A 24,566-nucleotide genomic window follows, 5' to 3' on the forward strand; every position below is an offset into this window, starting at 1 on the left:
CCTTCCTTCCTTCCTTCCTTCCTTCCTTCCTTCCGTCCTTCCTTCCCTCCCCTTCATTCTCCTTTCCCCTTCCCCCTCCTTTTTTCCCTTTACTCTCCTTCCTTCCTTCCTTCCTTCCTTCCTTCCTCCCGTCCTTCCTTCCCTCCCCTTCATTCTCCTTTCCCCTTCCCCCTCCTTTTTTCCCTTTACTCTCCCTTTTTTTCCTTTTTTCCCATTTTTTCTCCCTTTCCCTCCTTCCCTTTCCCTGCACTCTTTGATCCCTCCCTGCAATTCCCAATCCCGCCGGGATTTCCCCCCCCGCCCCGGAATTCCGGCAGTTCCGGGAGCTGGGCCATTCCCTGTGTTCCAGGCCTACCTGGAGATGAACTACAAGGAGGCCGTCATCGCCGCCGTCAAGTTCGGGGAGACGGCGCCGGTGCTGCTCAACGGGAAACGCGTCCGGATCAGCGTGGCCGAGAGAGCGCCGGTGGGAACTGCGGCCGGGAGCGGGAATTCTGATCGGGAATTCCAGCCGGGAATGCCGGCCGGGAGCGGGGAATGCAGCCGGGAATTCCGGCCGGGAATTGCGGCCGGGAGCGGGAATTCTGACCAGGAATTCCAGCCGGGAATTGCGGCTGGGAGCGGGGAATCCAGCCAGGAATTCCAGCCAGAATCTGGGAATTCCAGCCAGGAATTCCAGCCGGGAGCAGGGAATCCGGCCGGAATCTGGGAATTCCAGCCAGGAATTCCAGCTGGGAGCAGGGATTCCAGCTGGAATCTGGGAATTCCGGCCAGGAATTCCGGCCAGGAGCGGGAATTCCAGCCGGGAATTCCGGCCAGGAGCGAGGATTCCAGCCAGGAACAGGAATTCCGGCCAGGAATGCCGGCCGGGAGCGGGAATGCCGGCCGGGAATTGCGGCCGGGAATGCCGGCCGGGAGCGGGAATTCTGATCAGGAATTCCGGCCGGGAATTCCAACCGCGGCCAGGAATTCCGGCCAGGAGCGGGAATTCCAGCCGGGAATTCCGGCCAGGAGCGAGGATTCCAGCCAGGAATTCCAGCCAGGAATTCCGGCCGGGAGCGGGGATTCCAGCCGGAATGTGGGAATTCTGACCAGGAATTCCGCTTGGGAGTGGCAATTCCAGCCAGAATCTGGGAATTCCAGCCAGGAATTGCGGGCCAGGAGCAGGGAATCCAGCCAGGATTCTGACCAGGAGTGGGAATTCCAGCCAGGAGGAGGAATGTTGGCCGGGAATGGCACCTGGAAAATGAGGGTGGGAGCAGCAATTCCCACTGGGAATTCTGGCCAGGAGAGGGAATTCCAGCTGGGAGAGGAAATTCCAGCCAGGATTCCAGCTGGGAATTCTGACCAGGAGGAGCAGTTCTGACCAGGAGAGGGAATTCCAGCTGGGAGCGGGAATACTGGCTGGGAATGGCACCTGGAAAATGTGGGTGGGGGTGGCAATTCCCACTGGGAATTCCAATCAGGAATTCCAACCGGGAATTCTGACCAGGAGAGGGAATTCCAACCGGGAATTCCGACTGCAAATGCCAACTGGGAATTCCAGTCAGGAATTCCAACCGGGAGCAGCAATGCCAGCGGGGAATTCCATCCTGGGATCTGGGAATTCCAACTGGGAATGGCATCCATGGAATGAGGGTGGGAGCTGGAATTCCAGCTGGGAATTCCATCCTGGGATCTGGGAATTCCAACTGGGATGCCTGGGAGCAGGGATTCCAGCCGGGAATTCTGAGCAGCAGTGGGAATTCCAGCCCAGGATTGGGGAATTCCATCCAGGAGAGGGAATTCCAGCCAGGAGTGGGAATATTGGCTGGGAATGGCATCTGGAAAATGAGGGTGGGGATAGCAATTCCCACTGGGAATTCCAATCAGGAATTCCAACCGGGAATTCTGACCGGGAGTGCCCATTCCAGGTGGGAATTGCAGCTGGGAGAGGAAATTCCAGCTGGGAATTCTGAGCAGGAGAGGGAATTCCAACCAGGAATTCCGACTGCAAATGCCAACTGGGAATTCCAGTCAGGAATTCCAACCGGGAGCAGCAATGCCAGCGGGGAATTCCATCCTGGGATCTGGGAATTCCAACTGGGAATGGCATCCATGGAATGAGGGTGGGAGCTGGAATTCCAGCTGGGAATTCCATCCTGGGATCTGGGAATTCCATCCTGGGATCTGGGAATTCCAGCTGGGATCTGGGAATTCCATCCTGGGATCTGGGAATTCCAACTGGGAGTAGCAATTCCAGTTGGGAATTCCAGTCAGGAATTCCAATTGGGAATTCTAGCCAGGAGAGAGAATTCCAGCTGGGAATGCCAACCAGGAATTCTGTCCTGGAATCTGGGAATTCCAGCCGGGAATTCGAGCAGGGAGTGGGAATTCCAGCCCAGGATCTGGGAATTCCAGCCAGGAGCAGGAATTTCAGCCAGGAATTCCACCTGGGAGCAGGAATTCCCGATGGGAATTCCAGCCCAGGATTTGGGAATTCCACCTGGGAGCAGGAAATTCCAGCCAGGAATTTCAGCCAGGAGCAGGAATTCCATCCTGGAATCCACAAATTCCAAGCTGGGAGAGGGAATTCCAGCCGGGATCTGGGAATTCCAGCCGGGATCTGGGAATTCCAGCCGGGATCTGGGAATTCCAGCCGGGATCTGGGAATTCCAGCCGGGATCTGGGAATTCCAGCCGGGATCTGGGAATTCCAGCCAGGATTTGGGAATTCCAGCCAGGATCTGGGAATTCCAGCCAGGATTTGGGAATTCTGACCCGAAATCCAGGAATTCCAGCCGGGAATTCATCCAGGAATGAGGCTGGGAGTGGGAATTGCAGCAGAGCTGTTCATTAATTATTCCACTGAAATATTAATGATTATTAACCTTACTTTTTATGGATACTCACACTTTATTATTAATAATAAATAATAAATAATAAATTAATTTAAATAATAAATTAAATAAAATAAATTAATTTAAAATTAATGAACACACTTAATTATGAACAGTTATTATTAATCCAGTTTCAGGTATTTCTTAATATAATAATACGTTTGTTAATAAAATCTAAATGAAAAATTCATTAATAATTTTAATTAATTAATAAAATTTATAATTAATTAATTAAAATTTAATTAATTAATAAAATAATTTAATTAATTAATGAAATTAATATTTTATAATGGCTTAATTAGCACTAATTAATTAGAATTAATAGTTCTGTTTAATTATCAATTATTAATTAATCCCAATTTTTTTCCCTTTCAGGCGAAAAAAACGGTGAAAAAAAAAGTCCTGAACCCCAAAAAAACGCCAACAACCACCAAGTAAGACCCTCATTAATGAATTCATGTTAATTACCATAATTGGGCACCCGAGGGGCTCAAGCCTTGGGCTGTAATTTGGGGTAATAATTAATAATTAGTGATTAAATTGATTTTTGGTGTCTTTTTTACCCTCCCAGGAAAGTTCCCAGCACCAACACCAAGAGCCCCAAAGTCCTGACAGGTGAGGTTGATCTTCATTAACTAATTAATAATAATTAGTAATTAGTTCTCAGTCGAGCAGCCTAATCAATAATTTAATTGCTTTCATTAATTTTAATTTCTTTGGCTTTTAATAAAAATTATGGGTGCCAAGTCATTGGTTTTCTTTTATTTCTGAGCTCATTTAATTATTAATTAAATATTAATTAGGCAGTTAATTAATAATCAATTATTTTTAATTTTATTGGGTTTGAATAGGAAATTCTTGGCTTCTCAATCATTGATTTTCATCCACTCCTGAGCTGGGCTTTGGGGTTAATTTCAATTTTGGGGTTATTTACCCTAAAAAAAATAAATCTGAATTTCTCCCCCAGAATCCCCAATTTTTTTTTCCAAAAAATCCCTCATTTTTCTCACAAAAATTAATTTTTTTCCCTCCAAATCCTTCTAAAATCCACATTTTTCACCTAAAATATTCCCCTTTTTTGCCCCTAAAATTTCCCTGGATTTAATTCAAATTTTGGGATTTTTTGCCTCGGAAATCCCACAGAATTAATTTAAATTTTGGGTTTCTTTTACCCCAAAAAATCCAATTTTTTTTCCCCTTAAAATCCCCCTCTTTTTTCCATAAATGGCCCTGGGTTTCATTGGAATTTTGGGATTTTTACCCTAAAAAATCCAGATTTTCCCCCTTTTTTTTGCTCTTATCTTCAGAATTGTTTGGATTTTTTGGAATTTTGTTCCTTGGGAAGGAATCGCTGATGGGAATTGGGAATTCCGGGATTTTTTTGTAGGGAAAAAGGAAAAAGTGAAGAAAACGTTGGGAGAGAAGAAAGTGAAGAAAGCCCCAGAGGGGGAAGGTGAGGGGGAAAAATGGGGAAAAAAATGGGGAAAATGGGAAAAAATCTTGGGGGGAAAAATGGGGGAAAATGCCTTGGAAAATGGGAAAAAATGGGGAAAAGTACCTTGGGAAAATGGGAAAAAAACTTGGGAAAATTGGAAAAAATTTTGGGGAAATGAGAAGAGAAAATAGCAGGAAAAAACCTTGGGAAAATGGGAAAAAAGGTCTGGAAATGGGGAAAAAAATTGGGAAAATGAGAAAGTGACATTTGGGAAAATAGGAGAAGAAAATGGAAAAAATGCTTCAAAAATGAGGAAAAAATTGGGAAAATAGGGGGGAAAATTGGAAAATAAAATGGAAGAAAATTTTAGAAAATGGGGAAAAAATGGGGAAAAAAGCATTGGAGAAATTGGGGAAAACCTTGGGAAAATGGGGAAAAAAACCTTTGGGAAAATGGGAAGAAAGCTCTGGGAAAATGGGGAAAAATTGAAGGAATGGGAAAAGAAATCTTGGGGGAAAAATGTGGGGAAATGGGGAAAAAGGGAAGAAATTTGGGAAAATGGGAGAAGAAAATGGAAAAAATGCTTCAAAAATGAGGAAAAAAATGGGAAAATAGGGGGGAAAATTGGAAAATAAAATGGAAGAAAATTTTAGAAAATGGGGAAAAAATGGGGAAAAAAGCATTGGAGAAATTGGGGAAAACCTTGGGAAAATGGGGAAAAAAACCTTTGGGAAAATGGGAAGAAAGCTCTGGGGAAATGGGGAAAAAATGGGGAAAAATTGAAGAAATGGGGAAAAAATCTTGGGGGAAAAATGGGGGGAAATGGGGAAAAAAATGGGGAAAATGGAAACATTGGGAAAATGGGAAAAAAATTGCACAAAACCCTGGGGAAACAGGAAAAAACCTCGGATAAATGGAAAAAAAAACCTTGGGAAAATGGGAAAGAAACCTTGGGAAAATGGGAAAAAAAAAACTTGGGAAAATGGGAAAGAAACCTTGGGAAAATGGGAAAAAAAAAACTTGGGAAAATGGGAAAGAAACCTTGGGAAAATGAGAAAAAAAATTTTAAAAAACCTTGGGAAAATGGAGAAAAAAACCTTGGGAAAATGGGGAAAAATGAGAAAAAAATGGATAAAAAAGTGAGAAAATGGGAAATTTTAAAAAAACTTGTGAAAATGGGAAAAAAAACCCTTGGGAAAATGGGAAAAAAAAACCTTGGGAAAATGGGGAAAAACCTTGGGAAAATGAGAAAAAAATGGATAAAAAAGTGAGAAAATGGGAAGAAACCTCGGGTAAAGAGGAAAAAACCCCTCGGGAAAATGAGAAGAAAAACCACGGGGGTGAAAACTTGGAAAAAAGAAGAGAAAATGGGAAAAAAATCTCTGGAAAATGAGAAAATAATGGGAAAAAAAGTTGGAAAAATGTGGGGAAAAATTGGATTTTGGAAGGGAACGAGGCCTGTGCTCATCTCCAGGTGCTGCTTTGTCCCCTCAGGAAAAACAGCGCTGGAGGATTCCGGGGTTCCGGCCGAGGCCGGGCTGGGAATCCCGGGCTTGGAGCCCTCCGACCCCAAAAACCCCAATCCCAAAAATCCCAATCATCCCCATCCCAAGGATCCCGATCCCGAACCCTCCCCGGAGCAGGACGGGCCCCAGGAGGCCGGGACAGCCCTGGAGGCGGGGCCAGGTAATTCCAGGGAATTCATGGAATTCTGCAGGGCTGGGGGATTTTGGGGGAAAAATCCTTGGGGAAAAAGGGATAAAGGGAAATTTGGGAATTGCTGAAGTCCAGGGGATTTGGGAATTCTGTGGGGTTGAGCTGCTCCTTCTCCTCATTTCCAGAGGCTGCGGTGAGCGAGGAAGGCACGGACCCCGGCGGGGAGGTCAGTGGGGTTTGGGATTTGGGATTTGGGATTTGGGATTTGGGATTGGGGGATTTGGGATTGGGGGATTTGGGATTTTGGGGACTTGGGAATTGTGAGGTTTGTGGGAACACTGGGAGCTGCCCTGTTTTCCCAGTGATTCCCAGCAATCCCAACCTCCAACCCCCTTTGGCTCCATCCCATCCCACCCCACAATTCCCACGGGAAACTTCCCCAATCCCAAACCCCATAAATTCCCTTTGGGATGGGGATGGTGAGCTCTGGGATCGGGATCAAAATTCCCTTTGGGATGGGAACAGGAGCTCTGGGATTGGGATTTTTGGGATTGGGATTCCCTTTGGGATGGGAACAGCAACTCTGGGACTGGAATTCCCTTTGGGATGGGGATGGGAGCTCTGGGATCGGGATTGGGATTGGAATTCCCTTTGGGGTGGGAATGGGAGCTGTGGGATCGGGATTGGGATTGGGATTCCCTTTGGAATGGGAACGGGAGCTCTGGGATTGGGATTAGGACTGAAATTCCTTTTGGGATGGGAACGGGAGCTCTGGGATTGGGATTGGAATTCCCTTTGGGGTGGGAATGGGAGCTGTGGGATCAAGAGTGAACTTTGCTTTGGCATGGCAACAGCAAACTGGGATTGGGATCAGGATTGGGATTGGGATTGGGATCCCTTTTGGGATGGGAACAGCGAGCTCTGTTATTGGGATTCCCTTTGGGATGGGAATGGGAGCTCTGGGCTTGGGATTGGGACTGAAATTCCTTTTGGGATAGGAACAGGAGTTCTGGGATTGGAATTCCCTTTGGGATGGGAATGGGAGCTCTGGGATTGGGATTGGGATCCCTTTTGGGATGGGAACAGCGAGCTCTGTTATTGGGATTCCCTTTGGGATGGGAATGGGAGCTCTGGGCTTGGGATTGGGACTGAAATTCCTTTTGGGATAGGAACAGGAGTTCTGGGATTGGAATTCCCTTTGGGATGGGAACAGCAGGAACAGCGAGCTGTGGGATGGGGATGGAGATGGGAATTCCCTTTGGGACAGGAACAGGAGCTTTGGGATTGGGTTTAGGATTGGGATTCCCTTTGGGATGGGAGCAGTGGGATCGGGATTGGGACTGGGATGGGAGCAGGAGCTTTGGGATTGGGATGGAGATGGGGACGGGATTGGGATTGGAATTCCCTTTGGGATGGGAACGGGAGCTCTGGGATCGGGATTGGAATTCCCTTTGGGGTGGGAATGGGAGCTGTGGGATCAAGAGTGAACTTTGCTTTGGCATGGCAACAGCAAACTGGGATTGGGATCAGGATTGGGATTGGGATTGGGATCCCTTTTGGGATGGGAACAGCGAGCTCTGGGCTTGGGATTGGGACTGAAATTCCTTTTGGGATAGGAACAGGAGTTCTGGGATTGGAATTCCCTTTGGGATGGGAACAGCAGGAACAGCGAGCTGTGGGATGGGGATGGAGACGGGGATTCCCTTTGGGATGGGAGCAGTGGGATCGGGATTGGGACTGGGATGGGAGCAGTGGGATCGGGATGGAGACGGGGATTCCCTTTGGGATGGGAGCAGTGGGATCGGGATTGGGACTGGGATGGGAGCAGGAGCTTTGGGATTGGGATGGAGATGGGGATTCCCTTTGGGATGGGAACGAGAGCTGGTGGATCGGGATTGGGATTCCCTCTGGGTGGGAACAGGAGCTTTGGGATGGGGATTCCCTTTGGGACGGGAGCAGTGGGAACAGGGTCAGGATTGGGATGGGAGCAGGATCTGTGGGGTCGGGATTGGGATGGGATGGGTTCAACAGAATTTAAACAGAATTTTTAGCACTTCCTGCTGTTTAAAACTTCAATGCTTTTCCCACTGGGAATTTTTGGATTTTGACATGAACACTTTAACTACAATCAATTAATTAGTTATTAATTATTATTAATGAAGCTCCATCCCTTTTTCCCTCCCTAAAGGAAGCGATTTTCCTTGCTCTCATCAAGGAGGCCGATCCCAAGGTGAGTTTTTCCTCCTTATCCCAACTTTTTCTCCTCATTGTCCCATTTTTTTTCCTCATTATCCCAATTTTCTTTGGAATTTCATTAACTGGGAGCTGGGAATGCTCATTCCTGAGCATTTCAGGTTGGGATAAACCCCATTTTTTGGGATTTTTTGGGGGATTTTTTGGGACTTTGGGGATGCCCCAGGCCCTTTGATCCTTTCAGAATTCCAGGATTAATTCCAAGATTCTCCTCAGGTGCCTCAGAGGTTTTCTCCCTAAAAAAGTGTGGGAAAGATCAAAATGGGAATGGGGAATTTATCTCAATTCCAGCTCCAAATTCCATTCTTTTATGGATAGAGAGAAGGTTTTTTTCCTTCCCCTTCCCCCCCTCCTTTTTTCCCTTCCTTTTCCCCCTAATTTCCTTTTCCCCCCTTTTTTTTCTCCTTTTCCTCCTTCCTTCTTTCTCTTCTTTCCCATTTGTCCCTTTTTTCCCTTCTTTTTCTCCTTTCTTTCCCCCCTTCCCCCTCTACCTTCCCCCCTTTTTCTCTTGTTTCCCCCACCCTTTTCCCCTTCCTTTTCTCCATTTTTTCACTTTTTCCCCCTTTCCCTATTCTTTCCCCATTTTTTCCATTCCCTTTTTTCCCCTTTCCCCCCTTTGTTCCATTCCCCCCTTTTCCCCCTTTTTCTTCTTCCATTTTCCCTTCTTTCCCCTTCTCCCCCTTCCCTTTTCCCCCTTCCCCCTTCATTTTGTTCCCTCTTTGTCCCCCTTCATTCCATTTTCTCCTTTTCCCCTCTTTTCCCTTCCCCCTTTTTTTCTCCTTCCTTTTTCCCTTTTCCCCCTTTTTACCCCTTTTTCCCTCTTTTCCCCCTTTTTTCCCCTTTTTTCCCCCTTCCTTTTTCTCTTCTTTCCCCTTTTCCCCTTCCCTTTTCCTCCTTTCCCCTTCATTTTGTTCCCTCCTTTTCCCCCTTTGCCCCCCTTTGTTCTGTTTTCTCCTTTTCCCCCTTTTTCCCCCTTTTTCCCCCTCCCCTTCCCCACTAACCCCTCCCGGCTGTCCCCGCAGGCGGACGCCGCCTCTCTCCGCTCTCACCTGGTGCACCTGGGGAACCTCCCTGCCGAGGGCTTCCGCGAGCTGGAGCTGGTGTGTGTGGGGCTGAGGTTCGGCAAGGTGGAGCACTACGCCGTGCTCAGCAACCGCCACCGGGTACGGCGACAAACGGGGGGGTTTCAGCAAGTTCTGGGGTTTTTGGTTTGGGGATTTTTGGGTTTGGGGTTTTTGGTTTTGGGGATTTTGGGCAGAGGGGTTTCAGAGTTGGAGCTGGTGTGTGCGGGGTTGAGGTTCGGCAAGGTGGAGCACTACGCCGTGCTCAGCAACCGCCACCGGGTACGGCGACAAACGGGGGGTTTGGGCAGGTTTTGGGGTTTTTGGTTTTGGGTTTTTGGTTTTGGGGTTTTGGTTTTGGGGTTTTTGGTTTTGGGGTTTTTGGTTTTGGGGTTTTTGGGCAGAGGGGTTTCAGGAATTAAAGCTGGTGTGTGTGGGGCTGAGGTTTGGCAAGGTGGAGCACTACGCCGTGCTCAGCAACCGCCACCGGGTACGGCGAAATGAACGGGGGGGTTTTAGGAAGTTTTGGGGTTTTTTGTTTTGGGTTTTTGGTCTTGGGGTTTTTGGTTTTGGGGTTTTTTGTTTTGGGTTTTTGGTTTTGGGGATTTTTGGCAGAGGGGTTTCAGAGCTGGAGCTGGTGTGTGCTGGGCTGAGGTTTGGCAAGGTGGAGCCTTACGCTCAGCAACCGCCACCGGGTACAGCAACAAACGGGGGGGTTTCAGCAAGTTCTGGGGTTTTTGGTTTTGGGGATTTTTGGCAGAGGGGTTTCAGAGCTGGAGCTGGTGTGTGTGGGGTTGAGGTTTGGCAAGGTGGAGCACTACGCTGTGCTCAGCAACCGCCACCGGGTATGGCAAATGAACGGGGGGATTTCGGCAAGTTTGGGGGTTTGGGTTTTTTGGTTTGGGGTTTTTTGGTTTGGAGTTTTGGGTTTTGGGGTTTTTGGTTTGGGGGTTTTTTGGCAGAGGGGTTTTTGGGGTTTTTAAAATCCAAAAAAAGTAATCAATGCCCCCCATAGAAATGTTCTTTAAAACCAAGGAAAATATCTTTTAAATCCCAAAAAACCCATGGATAATTCCCTTTAAATCACAAAATCCATTGGAAATGTTTTTTAAATCCTAAAAATCCAAGGTAGTATTTTTTAAATCTCAAGAAAAACCAGGAAAATCCCAAAAATCCAAGGAAATACTTTTTAAATCTCAAAAAACCCAAGGAGAATACCCCAAAAACCTGGAAAATGTTTTGAAAATCCCCAAATCCAAGAAAAACTTACTTTAAATCCCAAAAAACCCAAGTTAGTTCCACATTTAGGACCCAAATTTGGACATTTTAAGGTGACTTTTAATCCTTTTTATACCTGGAAAGTGGCAGGAAACAAACGAGGGATTCCAGCAGGTTTAAGAATTCCCATTTTATCCATAAATTAAGGAATTACCGGGAATTTTTTCCCTCAGGCCATCCTGCAGCTGGACAGCCCCAAATCCGCACGCTCCATGCACAGCTTCCTGCAGCAGTATCCTTATTCCATAGGAGAACACACACTCACCTGCTCCTTGTCCTCCCACGGAGACATTCCTGAGGTAAAAATTCCGGGTTTTCCACCAGCCGGGTTTTTCTTGGGGATGAGAGAACCTTCCTGCAAAGAGCTGCGGGATGGGATTTCCTTCAGGGTTTGGGATTTTCTCCCTCAGGGTTGGGATTTTCTCCCTCAGGGTTTGGATTTTCTCCTCAGGGCCAGAATTTTCCCTCGTGGTTGGAATTTTCCCTCAGGATTGGGATTTTCCCCCTCAGTATTGGGATTTTTCCCTCAGGGTTGTAATATTTTTCATCGGGATTGGGATTTTACCCTCAGGGTTGGAATTTTTCCCTCAGGGTTGGATTTTTTCCCTCAGAGTTTGGGATTTTTCCCCTCAAGGATGGGATTTCCCTCAGGGTTGGGATTTTTTCCCTCAGGGTTGGGATTTTCCCCTCAGGGCCAGGATTTTCCCTCATGGTTGGAATTTTCCCTCAGGATTGGGATTTTTCCCTCAGGGTTTGGGATTTTTCCTCTCAGGGTTGGGATTTTCCCCTCAGGGCCAGGATTTTCCCTCATAGTTGGAATTTTCCCCTCTGGATTAGGATTTTCTTCTCAGGGTTGTGATTTTTTTCATCAGGTCTGGGGTTTTACCCTCAGGGTTTGGAATTTTTTCCCTCAGGGTTTGGGATTTTTCCTCTCAGGGTTGGGATTTTCCCCTCAGGGCCAGGATTTTCCCTCATAGTTGGAATTTTCCCCTCTGGATTAGGATTTTCTTCTCAGGGTTGTGATTTTTTTCATCAGGTCTGGGATTTTACCCTCAGGGTTTGGAATTTTTTCCCTCAGGATGGAATTTTCGCTCAGGGTTAGGATTTTTTCCCTCAGGGTTTGGGATTTTTCCCCTCAAGGATGGGATTTCCCTGAGGGTTGGGATTTTCTCCTTCAGGGTTTGGATTTTCTCCTCAGGGCCAGAATTTTTCCTCATGGTTAAAAATTTCCCTCAGGATTGGGATTTTCCCCCTCAGGATTGGGATTTTTCCCTCAGGGTTGTGATATTTTTCATCAGGATTGGGATTTTACCCTCAGGGTTTGGGATTTTTTCCCCTCAGGGTTGGGATTTTCCCTCATAGTTGGAATTTTCCCCCTCAGGATTTGGCTTTTCCTCTCGGGGTTGTGATTTTTTTCATCAGGTCTGGGATTTCACCCTCAGGGTTTGGAATTTTTTCCCTCAGGATGGAATTTTCCGTCAGGGTTGGGATTTTTTCCCTCAGGGTTTGAGATTTTTTCCCTCAAGGTTGGGACTTTTCCCTCAGGGTTGGGATTTTTTCCCTCAGGGTTTGGATTTTCCCGTCAGGTCCAGGATTTTCCTTCATGGTTGGAATTTTCCCTCAGGATTGGGATTTTTCCCCTCAGGATTGGGATTTTTTCCCTCAAGGTTGGGATTTTTTCCCTCAGGATTGGGATTTTTCCCTCAGGGTTTGGGATTTTTTCCCCTCAGGGTTGGGATTTTCCCTCATAGTTGGAATTTTCCCCCTCAGGATTTGGATTTTCCTCTCGGGGTTGTGATTTTTTTCATCAGGTCTGGGATTTCACCCTCAGGGTTTGGAATTTTTTCCCTCAGGATGGAATTTTCCGTCAGGGTTGGGATTTTTTCCCTCAGGGTTGGGATTTTTTCTCTCAGGGTAGGGATTTTCCCGTCAGGGCCAGGATTTTCCCTCATGGTTGGAATTTTCCCTCTCAGGATTTGGATTTTCCTCTCAGGGTTGTGATTTTTTTCATCAAGTCTGGGATTTTACCCTCAGGGTTTGGAATTTTTTCCCTCAGCGTTGGGATTTTTTCCCTCAGGGTTGGAATTTTTTCCCTCAGGATGAAATTTTCCCTCAGCATTGGGATTTTTTCCCTCAGGGTTGGATTTTTTTCCCTCAGAGTTTGTGATTTTTCCCCTCAAGGATGGGATTTCCCTCAGGGTTGGAATTTTTTCCCTCCGGCTTGGAATTTTCCCCTCAGGGCTAGGATTTTCCCTCAGGATTGGGATTTATTTCATCAGGATTGGGATTTTTTTCATCAGGATTGGGATTTTTCCCTCAGGGTTGGGATTTTTCCCTCAGGGTTGGATTTTTTCCCTCAGAGTTTGGGATTTTTCCCCTCAGGTCTGGGATTTCTGTCAGGGATTGGAATTTTCTCCGCTCAGAGTTTGGGATTTTTCCTCTCAGGATTGGGATTTTTCCCCTCAGGATTTGGGATTTCCTTCAGTGGTGGAATTTCCCTCAAGGTTGGGATTTTTCCCTCAAGGCTGGGATTTTTCCCTCAAGGTTGGGATTTTTCCCTCAAGGCTGGGATTTTTCCATCAGAGTTTGGGATTTTTTTCCTCAAGGACAGGATGTCCCTCAGGATCTTGATTTTTCCCTCGGGGTTGGGATATTTTTCTCAGGGCTGGGATTCCTCTCAGGAATTGGGATTTTTGTTTTCCAGGCTGAAACCGCTAAAAGGGAAGTGAAGAGAGAAGACGGGAGCAAAGGAAGGTACAGCCTGCAAGGATTTTTGGGAATTTTATCCATTCCCTCAGGGTTTGGGATTTTTTCCCTTGTGGATGGTATTTTTCCCTCAGGATCGTGATTTTCCCCTCAGGTCTGGGATTTCCCTCAGGAATTGGGATTTTTGTTTTCCAGGCTGAAACCGCTAAAAGGGAAGTGAAGAGAGAAGACGGGAGCAAAGGAAGGTACAGCCTGCAAGGATTTTTGGGAATTTTATCCATTTCTTTTCCCTCTTGGAATGTTTATCCACGATTAGGGATTGCTGGGCCTCCCTCCAGCTGTGTCCTGCTGCTCCTCCTTCCCAATCCATTTTTGCAGAGCCACAATATTTGTGATTCATTAAAAATCACGGAAAAACAGGGTGACATCCCAATTTTTGTTGGGAATTTTCTTTGGTTTTCTCTCCTGCTCAGGTCTTGGCTCCTTTTATTCCATCCTTAAGCTCTTCTCTCTATCCCTGCCTCTGGAATTCCTCTTTCCAACTGCTGAATTCCCAGAGATCTTTAAGAATTTTTGTTAAATATGGCTTCGATCCCTTTTTTCCTGTGATTCTAACTTGGATTTCTGGATGAGTTTTATTGTTAAAACCCCAAAATTGTGTAAGGATCATCCTCAAATTTAAGGAATTCCATCACGGAAAAGCTCTGTATTCCCAGATCCCGATTTTTTTTCCTTGTCATTCCATGAAACTGCTGAATTTTGGGAGCATTAATTCCCAAATTAATGGGAAACTCTTCCTCACAGCCACTTTGTGATTCCAGACAGGTGGAATGAAAATTTAAATTTAGAATTAAAATTTAAAAATTACTTTTCCATGCATCCCAGCTCCTGAAAAATTGGAAAATCAACATTTTCCCTGCTCCACACATTTTCCACACAGTTAATTTATTCCATTTCTTAGGAAGCAGAAAAGACTGGAATTATTGTTTTAATTGTTAATGATTAATTATTTATCTGAAGCTTTAATTAATTTATCTCAACTTCTGGGCTCTGCCTTTCCCAGGCCACATTTTCTATTAATCCACAGGGGAGTTTTCCATGAATCCCAGTAGAAAACAAACTAAACACAGCCAGAAGTGTTGAATTGATGGGAAAATCCCTTTGGAGGATCCCAAATCCCATTCTCCTGGACAATCCTGATTTTTCCAGGTTTTGGAGTAGAAATTCCCTGCTGGAATTCTGCTGGAATGGGTGCTCCAGGCACAGCCATCCCTAATTCCAGCACTTGCCAAGCTCATCCTGTGGGATTCTTTCCTTCAGGAAAGAGTCTCTGGAATTCCCTGGAAAGCTCCATCCTGTGGCACCTTGGGCTGTGTTATCCCAGGGGGTTCTCCATGGAAAACAAGGATTTTGAACCCAAACCAAAAACTGGTCCCAAATCCAATCCCAAATCCAAACCTGCGCTCTCAGGATTGGGAGCTCCTCTAATTCCCTTATCTAGGAGCTGCCTTTTGGTTGGATATTCCCAATTTTCCCTCTGTGGGATGGAAATTTTCCAAGGCCTGCGATCTCCAAAATGTGAATTATTCACCTCAAGTTGTCACCTTTTCCCACAGAATTCCCAATCCCATTTCCTCATGCTCCAGGTAAACTCCCATCAGTGGCATCCGGAGCTTTCTGAGTCTTCTGGAATTCTCCCTCCACGGTTTGATTTTTGTTTCTTTTAAATGCTTTTAGCTCTGGCTTGAAAAAAATTCCAGAGGGATCAGGAACGGTGCAAAAACCAGCTGGAAATCCATCGGGAGAGGCCAGGAAAGGCCAAATTCCCACCCCAAATGTTGCTGAGGAGATTCCAGCGGGACAAGTGGAGATTCCCGAGTCGCAGGCAGGAGCAGCGAGGGAATCGCCCGCAGGGATGGACGTGGAGGGATTGGATCCTGGAATTCCCGTGGATCCTGCTGGCAGCAAATCACCCGGAGCAAGGTCGGAGGAGAAACCAGCGCCGCTTTCCGGAGCGGGGACGGACAAAGCCCGGGATGAGCCGGAGCTGGGAATCCAAAAAGAGGATGAGGAACCCTCTGCTCCCGCTGTGGAACCTCTGGAATCATCCAGCAAGGCCATCCCAGCAGCCGGAGGAACGCCAGGAGCCATCCCTGGAATGTCCCCGAGCTCAGAGGAGGTTCCTGCAGTGTCACCCGGTGTCACCCAGCCCAGCACGGAGCCGGCTGCTCTGGAAAAAACTCCCGTTCCTGAGGCTGGGAAAGGCAGCCATGAAACGTCCACGGAGAGGAGAGCTGTCCCAAAAACTGTGGATGCTCCAGGGAAAAAACTGGATGTGGCTGGAGCGGAGAGAGAGGCGACAGCGGAGGAATCCGTGCTCAAAATCGGGGAAAATCTGGGGAAGATTGTGGGCAAGGCTGGGACAGAGCCAGAGAAAAAACCTGGAAAAATATCATCCAAGGGTGGGGAGAACTCTGGGAATGCTGTTGGTGAGATGCCCAGGGGAAGTTCAGTTAAAATCCCACAAAATAAAGGGATGGGAGCTGCAAAATCCGACGAAAGCCGCACGGCAGCTCCGGTAAATCCCACTGCATCCCTGAAGGAATCTTGCATTGGGAAAACCTTTTTGAAGGCAGTGGTGTCTGTCCCGGACATCCTGAAGCAGAGAATTCCCGTCAGGATCACCGAGCCTTCCCTGGGAAGAGCTGGGGAGCAGAAAATCCCCCCCAAAGCGGGGCTGGAGAAGAAAATCCCACCCAAAACCACGGCTCAGGCGGGAGCTGGGAACAGCCAGTGGAAAGGGAATGGAAATGCTGGAGTGGAAGCACAGGGAGATGGCGGGAAGGGCTCATCCCAGCAGGAAAAGGATTCCCAGCTGGAATCTCGGGCGAGTTCCAAGCAGAGCCAGCAGGGAGAGAGCGGAACAGCTGGCACGAGGGAAGATCCCAGTGGGAATCAGGTGAGGAGGGTAGGAATGCCCAGGTGTTCCTGGGCTTCTTCCACTCTGGGTTTCTGGGATCATCCCTTTCCCTTTTCCATCAATCCCGGGGCCACCAGAGGAGCTTCTGGGCAACCTGTTCCTTTTAGCTGCATCATGAGGGTGGAACTGGTTGGAAAATCCCATGGAAGTTGTTTTGGAAGCAAATCCAAACTGAATTCCTTGGAGCAGCTCCAAGTGGGAATAAATCCAATGTCCTCTGGGGAGCTGGAATTTGCTTTTCCAGGCCCTGCACAGATGGAAAAGAGGCTCCTGAGCCAGGTGTCACCTGTTGGTGGAGCCATGGGGACATCCCAGAGAAGCTCCTTGATCCAAACAAAGCTGTGCTCGGTGAGGATTGGGATTTCCTGGGATTTCATGGAATTTTCTGCCCCATTTTGCAGGCTCCTGGTGGGGGCGGTGCTGCAGCTTGGAAAAGCGGCGCTGGCAGCGCTGGAAAACAGAAGGAGGTGAGGATGGAAAACTGGGATGAAAAGGATGGAATGTATGGAAAAGGGGATTTTTGATGTTCCAGGGGGTGGGATTGGATGGGATTTAAGGTCTTTTCCAACCCAAACCATTCCAGGATTCCATGACATTCCTGCCCTCAGGTATCTTTCTGTTCTTCCCAAAATGGGATCACTAGATTCCTGCCCTTTTTCCATCTGGTGTCTGTGGATCCCATAGGCTCTGGGATGGATCCACAGACAGGAATGCTGGAATCCCTTTGGATCCATTCCCTTTGGATCTCTTGGTCCCTATTTCCAGGCTCATGGAGCCAGGACTGCCAGGAAGCCTCAGATGGGATCAGATCCCACAAATCTACCCCCAAATCCCAGTGTCCCAGCTTGTGTTAAAGATCCATGAAAATGGGATGGTAGGGTGGAATATTTTGGCAGAAAAAGTAACAAAAATTTGGAATTCTTAATAGATGAAATCAGAGGCATCATTTGGGGTGGGGCACCCGTTCCTTTGGACCCAGAACTTTGAATTGGCAGGAATTTTATCAGTTGAATTTCATCCACTGAATTTAATCCACTGAATTTCATCCACTGAATTTCATCCATTGAATTTTATCCACTGAGTTTCATCTGTTGAATTTTATCCATTGAATTTCATCCACTGAATTTTATCCACTAAATTTTGTCTCTTTAATGTTATTTGCTGAATTTTATCCATTGGCCTTTATCCACTGCACTTTATCCATTGAATTTTATCCACTGGATTTTGCCCATTGACCTTTATCCCACTGGATTTTATCCATTGATTTTTATCTGCTGAATTTCATCCATTGAATTTCATCCATTGACCCTTATCCACTGAATTTCATCCATTGAATTTTATCCACTGAGTTTCATCCGCTGAATTTATCCATGGAATTTTATCCCCCTATTGATCAATTTTTCCAAAGGACTTTGGCTTCCTGAACTAAACCTGAGTTAATTTAAATTAATTACTCAGCACAATGCTGTGATTTAAGCCCTGACCGCTTTTTTTTTCTTTTCCCACTCCCAAAATTAAATTTGGGGTTATTTTTTTGATCCAACGTGTGCGGATGTTCCCGCTGGAGATGACAGTTAAATATTCCATTCCCAGGAGGAAGAGCTCTTCCCGTTTAACCTGGACGAGTTCGTCACGGTGGACGAGGTGCTGGAGGAAGCCGAGTCTCCGGTGGTGCCGCGGCGGAACCCCCCGAGGGGGAAGAGAAAAGAAGCCCCCAAAGCCAACCCTACGGAGCCGGCGTCCAAGAAGAGGAAAGGGAAGAGTTGCGGAGCCGAAGGTGAGCTGTCCTTTGTCACCTTGGATGAGATCGGGGAGGAGGAGGACGCCCCGGTGCCGCTGCCGGGCGTCGACCCCCAGGGCCTGGTGGTGGTGGATGAGGTGGTGGAAGAGGAGGAGCTGTCGGAAGCGGTGAAGGATCCGCAGGCGCTGCTGACGCTGGATGAGATCTCGGAGCAGGAGGAGCCAGGCTCCCATGGGAATGGGCCCCGGGTGGAATTCGAGGAGCGGGATCTGAAGGCCGAGCCCTTGGTGACCGTGGATGAGATCGGGGAGGTGGAGGAGCTGCCCCTCAACGAGCCCACGGAGCTGCGCGCCGCCGAGGAGGGAAAAACCAATCCCAGGGATTGCGCGGCATCCCAGGTGCCCGACGATCCCAACGCCTTGGTGACTGTGGATGAGATCCAGGAGGACAACGAGGACAATCCTCTGGTGACTCTGGATGAGGTTAATGAGGATGAGGATGACTTCCTGGCCGACTTCAATCACCTCAAAGAGGAACTAAACTTTGTTACAGTCGACGAAGTCGGCGATGAGGAAGAAGAAAACACTTTCCCAGGGAAGAACCCGCCCGAGGATGAAGATGACGAAGATATTGTTGCTGTTGCAGGACCAGAAGAAATGGGAATTTTAGGAGATACAAATCCAGAGGATGAAATGGCTGAAATCTCCAAGCCAAAAGGTGAGGAACATCAAGGCTGGCTTGGACAAGGCTTGGAGCCATCTGGGCTGGTGGAAGGTGTCCATGTCCTTTAGGTGCCTCCCAACCCAAACCATTCCATGGTTCCATTCTATCATTCCGTGGTTGTGTTCCATGATTCCATTCCATCGCTCCGTGATTCTGTTCCATGATGCCATGATTCCATCCCAACCTGCATTTCTGTCTCCAGCAGCTCAGCTGGGATCAGAAGATGCAGAACCAAAGTCTCAGCAGAAGAAAACGACTTTGCAAGGTGTCCCCAAGACGCAGAGCACTCCCAAAGGTAAATCCAAAAGAATCCCCTGAAATGCTCTGCGTTTTCCTGGCTGGAGGATTCTGTCCTGCCCATTTGAAAACTCCTCCCATGCATCACAACCACAATGAACCTCAAAGTCAGGGCCCAGAATCCATGGTTTTTCTTGGCTCCTCCAAATCCATGTTTAACTAGTTGGTTAAACTCAGAAGCCTCTCGTGGAAAGTTTTTTTGTGGAAATTTCCAAACCCAGGTGGAATTATTGATTACTAGTGGGGTGTAGTGAGTGGTGTCTCCTGAGGGTTCCCATCCTGTGGTGAGTTTTATTCCCAGCATTCAGTGTCTGGAAGGGAGGGAATTGCTGCCAGGACTGTGAAATGGGGGTGTAGGGATGTAGTGAATTCCATGAGGTCAGAAATTGTTCCAACTTCCCTGGGGTCAGTCCTTCAGGAGCTGCTCCAACATGAGTCACTTCCATGGAGTCTTTTCTTGAGGAACTGCTCTAGTGTGGGTCCCTTTTTCCATGGGATCAGTCCTTCAGGAACTGCTCCAACTTCTGTGGGGTCAGTTCTTCAGGAAGTTCCTGAACTTCCATGGGGTCAGTTCTTCAGGAACTGCTCCCACTTCCATGGGGTCACTCCTTAGGAACTGCTCCAGTGTAGGTCACTCTTCCATGGGATCAGTCAATCCTTCAGGAAGAGGCTGCTCCAACATGGGTCACTTTTCCATGGAGTCAGTCCTTCAGGAATTGTTCCAACTTCCATGGGGTCAGTCCTTCAGGAACAGGCTGCTCCAACATAGATAACTTTTCCCTGGGATCAGTTCTTCAGTAAATGCTCCAACTTCCATGGGGTCAGTCTTTCAGGAACTGCTCCAATGTGGGTCACTCTTCCCTGGGATTAATCCGTCAGGAAGGTGGGTCACTTTTCCATGGGGTCGTTCCTTCAGGAACTGCTCCAGCATGGCTTCCTTCTTCCATGGGCTCAGTCCTTCAGGAGCTGCTCCAACTTCCATGGGATTGGTTGCTTTATTCCCAGAAAATTGTATGTTTATTGGAAATGGAGATGACCTGGGGATGGAAATGGGTCAGGAACCAGCTTGGGTGAAAAACCAGATTTTTTGGAATGTTAAAGAACAGTAATTTCCCCCTGAGGGATCCCAAATTCCCCAGATTAGGCTAAAGGAAGGTGAGGTTGGAATATTTCTGGGAACTGTGTGGTGACTGTGGTGTATCCTCAGCTCTGGACATCCTGGTGCCAAAGGCCGGATTCTTCTGCCAGATCTGCTCCCTCTTCTACGCCGACGAACCCTCCATGATCAACCACTGCAGGACCCCCCTGCACCGGCAGAACATGGAGGTACCACCCAGAAAAACGGGAATATCCCCCCAAATCCTTGGATTCAGGGGTGCTGAGGATTCCCTGGGAGTTCACGTTTGATGGGGTTTGGGAATACAGCAGGAATATGGAATATTTTTATTCCATGCCCAGATTGTGGGGAATCCTGATCCCTGAGATTTGGCCACCTTCCACTCAGGAGATTTCTGTATCAAATTTGGGGGCTTTTATGGGACAAATCCCACTTCAGCCGTGGGAGGAGCTGACTGAACCCGGCCCAGGTGTTCCTGGGCCAGGTTTTAGGGGATAATCCTGGAATATCCCTGCAGCACCATCTCTTCTCCCTTCTCCACAGAAATTCATGGCCAAGCAGCAGGACAGCGGCGGGGAGGAGCCGAGCTCCAGGTGATGGAGCTCCCCAGGAACGACACTTCGGGGCCAGTCAGTTCTGTGTGTTTGGATTTCCTTTGTCATTTGGGGTCGGGAAGGACCTTCCATGATGTAAAAAATCGGAGCTGGGAACAGACTAAACCCAAAGCAGGAGAGGGTTGGATTTGTGTCTCCAATCGTCCGACGTGGGAGAGACTGTTCCAAGTGTCTCCAGGAAATAAATGTTCTTACTGTATAGTTACCCAGGGCTTGAGTTTGGGGTCATTCCTTGGGGTTTGGTGACTCTGGATGACACTGGAGATCCAGGGAATCGATGGAGAGAGTCAAGGGAAGGGTCTGGAGCTCCAGGAGCAGCTGAGGGAGCTGGGAAAGGGGCTCAGCCTGGAGAGAAGGGGGATCAGGGGGAGCATGTGGCTCTACAGAACTCCCTGGATTCTTGGAGCCAGGAGTTGGGATCTGCTCCCAGGGAACAGGGACTGGAGGAGAGGGACCAGCCTCAGGTTGGATATTGGGAAAATTCCTTCTTGGAAAGGGCTGTCCAGCCCTGGCAGGGGTGGAGTCCCCATCCCTGGGGGATTTACCAGCCCTGTGCACGTGGCACTTGGGGACACGGTCAGTGCTGGCCTGGGCAGGGCTGGACTCAATGGTCTTTGAGGGTTTTTCCCAAACAGTTCCATGATTCCATGAGTCCCTGCCCTGCACCCAACCTGCCCCCAGCCCCCTCAGTTCCATGGTGACATTCCAAACTTGGGAACATCCCTGGAGCACTCAACCCCTCCTGGGGCTCATTAGCAGCCGACAGAGCCGCAGGAATTCAGGAATTCCTTTAATTCCTTTGTGGCCGGGGCTTGGGGCACCCCCTGCCTTTTTGAGGAGCACATGGGAACCATTTCTCCTCATGGACTTCAGCCAGGTGAGTCAGATAGGGAAACTCGGATTAGCGCCCTGGGAATGCTGGACTTCTCTAAGGTGGGATCAGTGCCAGGGTCCAGAGGGTGGCCGTGGGTGTGGGAAAGGCCCTGGAGGTCAGGATGGGCAGGGCGGGAGGGCACTGACCCTGGCACTGATGGGCTGGGCAGGGATGTGCCCCCTGCTCTGTTGGCTGGCCCTGGCACAGCTCCTGGTCAAGAAAGTCTTTCCCACTGGGACATCTCTTGGTTGATGAAGTCTTCCCATTGGGACAGAGTTTTGTCCTTGACATTCCCATGACACTGCTCTGGGTGTCTCTTGGTGTCCCCTTGGCGCGGGTCTTGGTCAGTGAATTCTTCCATTTGGCACATCTCGTGGTTGATGGATTCATCCATTTGGGGCATCTTGTGGTTAATGGATTCTTCCGTTTGGGACATCTCCTGGTGGATTAAGTCCTCCCATTGGGACAGAGTTTTGTATCTGTTGACTTTCCCTTGGTGCCATTCTTGGTCTTTCTTGGCTTTTCCTTGGCACGGGTCTTGGTTGATGGATTCTTCCTTTTGGAGCATCTCGTGGTTGATGGATCCTTCCATTTGGGACATCTCGTGGTTGATGGATCCTTCCATTTGGAGCATCTCCTGGTTGATGGATCCTTCCATTTCGGATGTCTCATGGTTGATGGATCCTTCCATTTGGGACATCTCGTGGTTGATGGATCCTTCCATTTGGGACATCTCGTGGTTGATGGATCCTTCCATTTGGGACATCTCGTGGTTGATGGATCCTTCCATTTGGGACATCTCGTGGTTGACAGATCCTTCCATTTGGGATATCTGGTGGATTAAGTCTTCCCATTGGAACATTGTTTTGTATCCGTTGGCGTTCCCTTGGCACCATTCTTGGTGTCTCTTGGCTTTTCCTTGGCACAGCTCTTGGTCAATGAAGTTTTCCATATGGGACATCTCTTGGTTGAAGAGTTCTTCCATTTGGGACATTTCTTTGTTGATTAGATCTTCCCATTGGGACACACTCTTGTATCCATGATCCCCTTGGCACCGCTCTTGGGATCCATTGGCTTCTCCTTGGCACCACTCCTGGTTGGTGAACTCTTCCCATGGGGACAGGTCCTCGCATCCCTTGCCTTGCCCTTGGCACAGTTCCTGGTGTCCCCAGGCGTTCTCCTGGCACAGCTCTCGGTCGATGAACTCTTCCATGTGGGACATCTCTTGGGTGATGAAGTCCAGCCATTGGGACAGATCTCTGTATCCATGGGCTGTGCCCTGCCTCATCCCTTGGCATCTCCCTGCGTGCCCTCGGGATCCCTGTGGACCTCCGCTGTGTCCCCCTTGGCACAGCCCCTGGGGACTGCAGAATTCCCACTCTTCCTGCTCCACGGCCAACATCCCCTGTCCCTCCCAGGACCGGAGCCTCCGCAGCCCCTGGGATCGCTGGGAATTGGGGTTTGGTTTCTCCAGAGGGATCCGGGAGCTGCTGCTGCTGGGATGGACCTGAACCCTTTGGGATCACACCGGGATCGGGGCACGGCACAGCTCAGGTGTCACAACGGGACATCCTGGCACCCCAGCAACCGCGGGGCCCTCTGGAACCTTCTGGAACCTTCTGGAGCTGCAGCCACGGCCGCACACAACACCGGGGGTGTGCAGGGGGGGGTGTCCCCCACAGATGGCACGGGTGACACTGGGGACACCCGTGGACACCTGGAGAATGGCACCGTGAGAACGTGAGGAGGCTCAGCCAGGCCGGGCCAGATCCCAGACATGGAGCACGGGCTGAGGGAGACTCGTTGGGAACATCCCCGCAGGAAGGACTCCGGGACACGGGGACAGCGACACGGCCCTGGGCAGGAGTGTCCCGGCAGTGCCCGGTGGCTCTGACCCCGCTCGGCTGTGGGCTGCGGGACCCAGAGCAGCTTCCCGGCACGATTCCTGCCGGGAAAAGCCACGGCGCCTTTAAGGCATCCCCAAGCGGGATCTGGCAGCCGCGGGCGCTGCACCAGGAAATTCCTGACATCCCGGCGAGTGCTGAGCCAGCGCGAATCGGGGCCGCCTGGCCTCGGGGCCGGGAACGGCGCCAGGAGCGCGGCCGGGAATTCTGCAAACCTCGAAAGAGCCGTCACGCGGGGCTGGGGCACGGCCGGAGCCGCCACAAGGCAGGAGCTGCCTCTGCAGCCCGGGACAAAGCCCGCCCCAGCATCCAGCCCTGGAGTGGGGCAGGGAATGCTCCGTGCCCGGTGCCAGCCCCGCTGGCCCCGCTCCCCTGGGGTGGTGAAGGAGCATTCCCGGGTGATGCGGATCCAAGGAGTCCGAGGGGTCTGTCCCGCTCCCTCCTCAGCCCGGCAGGGCTCTGGGACACCCCAGGGACAAGGGACAGGGATGGCACCGGCGGCAGCCGCGCCGCCCTGCCCGCCCCGCGCCCGCGGGAAATCCCAACAAAAGAAGGGAAAGTCAAGCCAGGAAAGTTCTGTCGGGGCGGAAAAAATGCGCGTGGTGGGGGACAGGCAGGACCAGACCCCGCACCCCGACTCCCACCCGGGGCACCCCCGAGGGGTCGGGGCCGGGGCCGCCCCTCGCCGCCGGGCTCGGCCCCGCTCCGCCCGCACCGGCGGCTCCGGGACCTCCCGGGCCCCCGGGCTCGGCCGGCGCTGCCGCCGCTGCGGCGGGAGGAGCCCCCCGGACCCCCGGGCCACTCCCCGACGTGGGGACACTGCGGGGATACAGGGAGGGGACAGCGGGACATGGTGATGGGGCAGCGGGGACGCGGTGGGGACACAGGTCAAGGCCCGCCGGTGAGCGGGCGGGACCCGGTGTCCCCCGTTCGAGGGGTCCGGTGGCCCGGGGAGCGGAACGGGGCCGTTTAACGGGGCGGGCACGGCCGGGGGTCCGGGCAGGGGCGGGCAGGAGGCGGGCGGCGGTCCCGGGCAGGAAGCGGGCGGG

At 49.7% G+C, this 24,566-nt stretch overlaps 2 protein-coding genes across 2 annotated transcripts in view; both read left to right on the top strand.

The window, feature by feature from the left end:
- Window positions 1–20,950, top strand: part of ZNF638 (zinc finger protein 638) — a 46,344-nt gene extending 25,394 nt beyond the window's left edge. The window contains exons 7-22 of the mRNA XM_039724057.1: window positions 310–466; window positions 3,254–3,312; window positions 3,450–3,493; window positions 4,266–4,331; window positions 5,808–5,999; window positions 6,155–6,195; window positions 8,158–8,199; window positions 9,245–9,385; window positions 10,735–10,860; window positions 13,266–13,315; window positions 15,005–16,226; window positions 16,649–16,714; window positions 17,841–18,705; window positions 18,914–19,006; window positions 20,216–20,334; window positions 20,669–20,950. Coding sequence (XP_039579991.1) covers window positions 310–466; window positions 3,254–3,312; window positions 3,450–3,493; window positions 4,266–4,331; window positions 5,808–5,999; window positions 6,155–6,195; window positions 8,158–8,199; window positions 9,245–9,385; window positions 10,735–10,860; window positions 13,266–13,315; window positions 15,005–16,226; window positions 16,649–16,714; window positions 17,841–18,705; window positions 18,914–19,006; window positions 20,216–20,334; window positions 20,669–20,722 — 3,337 coding nt within the window. The 3' untranslated portion in view covers window positions 20,723–20,950. The remainder of the gene's footprint in view (window positions 1–309; window positions 467–3,253; window positions 3,313–3,449; window positions 3,494–4,265; window positions 4,332–5,807; window positions 6,000–6,154; window positions 6,196–8,157; window positions 8,200–9,244; window positions 9,386–10,734; window positions 10,861–13,265; window positions 13,316–15,004; window positions 16,227–16,648; window positions 16,715–17,840; window positions 18,706–18,913; window positions 19,007–20,215; window positions 20,335–20,668) is intronic.
- A 3,160-nt stretch (window positions 20,951–24,110) lies between these two features.
- The window catches only part of CPXM1 (carboxypeptidase X, M14 family member 1), a 16,136-nt gene continuing 15,680 nt past the window's right edge, over window positions 24,111–24,566 (top strand). The window contains exon 1 of the mRNA XM_039724071.1: window positions 24,111–24,327. Within this exon, the coding sequence (XP_039580005.1) occupies window positions 24,111–24,327 (217 nt within the window). The remainder of the gene's footprint in view (window positions 24,328–24,566) is intronic.

Source organism: Passer montanus, unplaced genomic scaffold (genome assembly GCF_014805655.1).
Source record: "Passer montanus isolate IOZ18808 unplaced genomic scaffold, ASM1480565v1 scaffold109, whole genome shotgun sequence".
Classification (NCBI taxonomy): domain Eukaryota; kingdom Metazoa; phylum Chordata; class Aves; order Passeriformes; family Passeridae; genus Passer; species Passer montanus.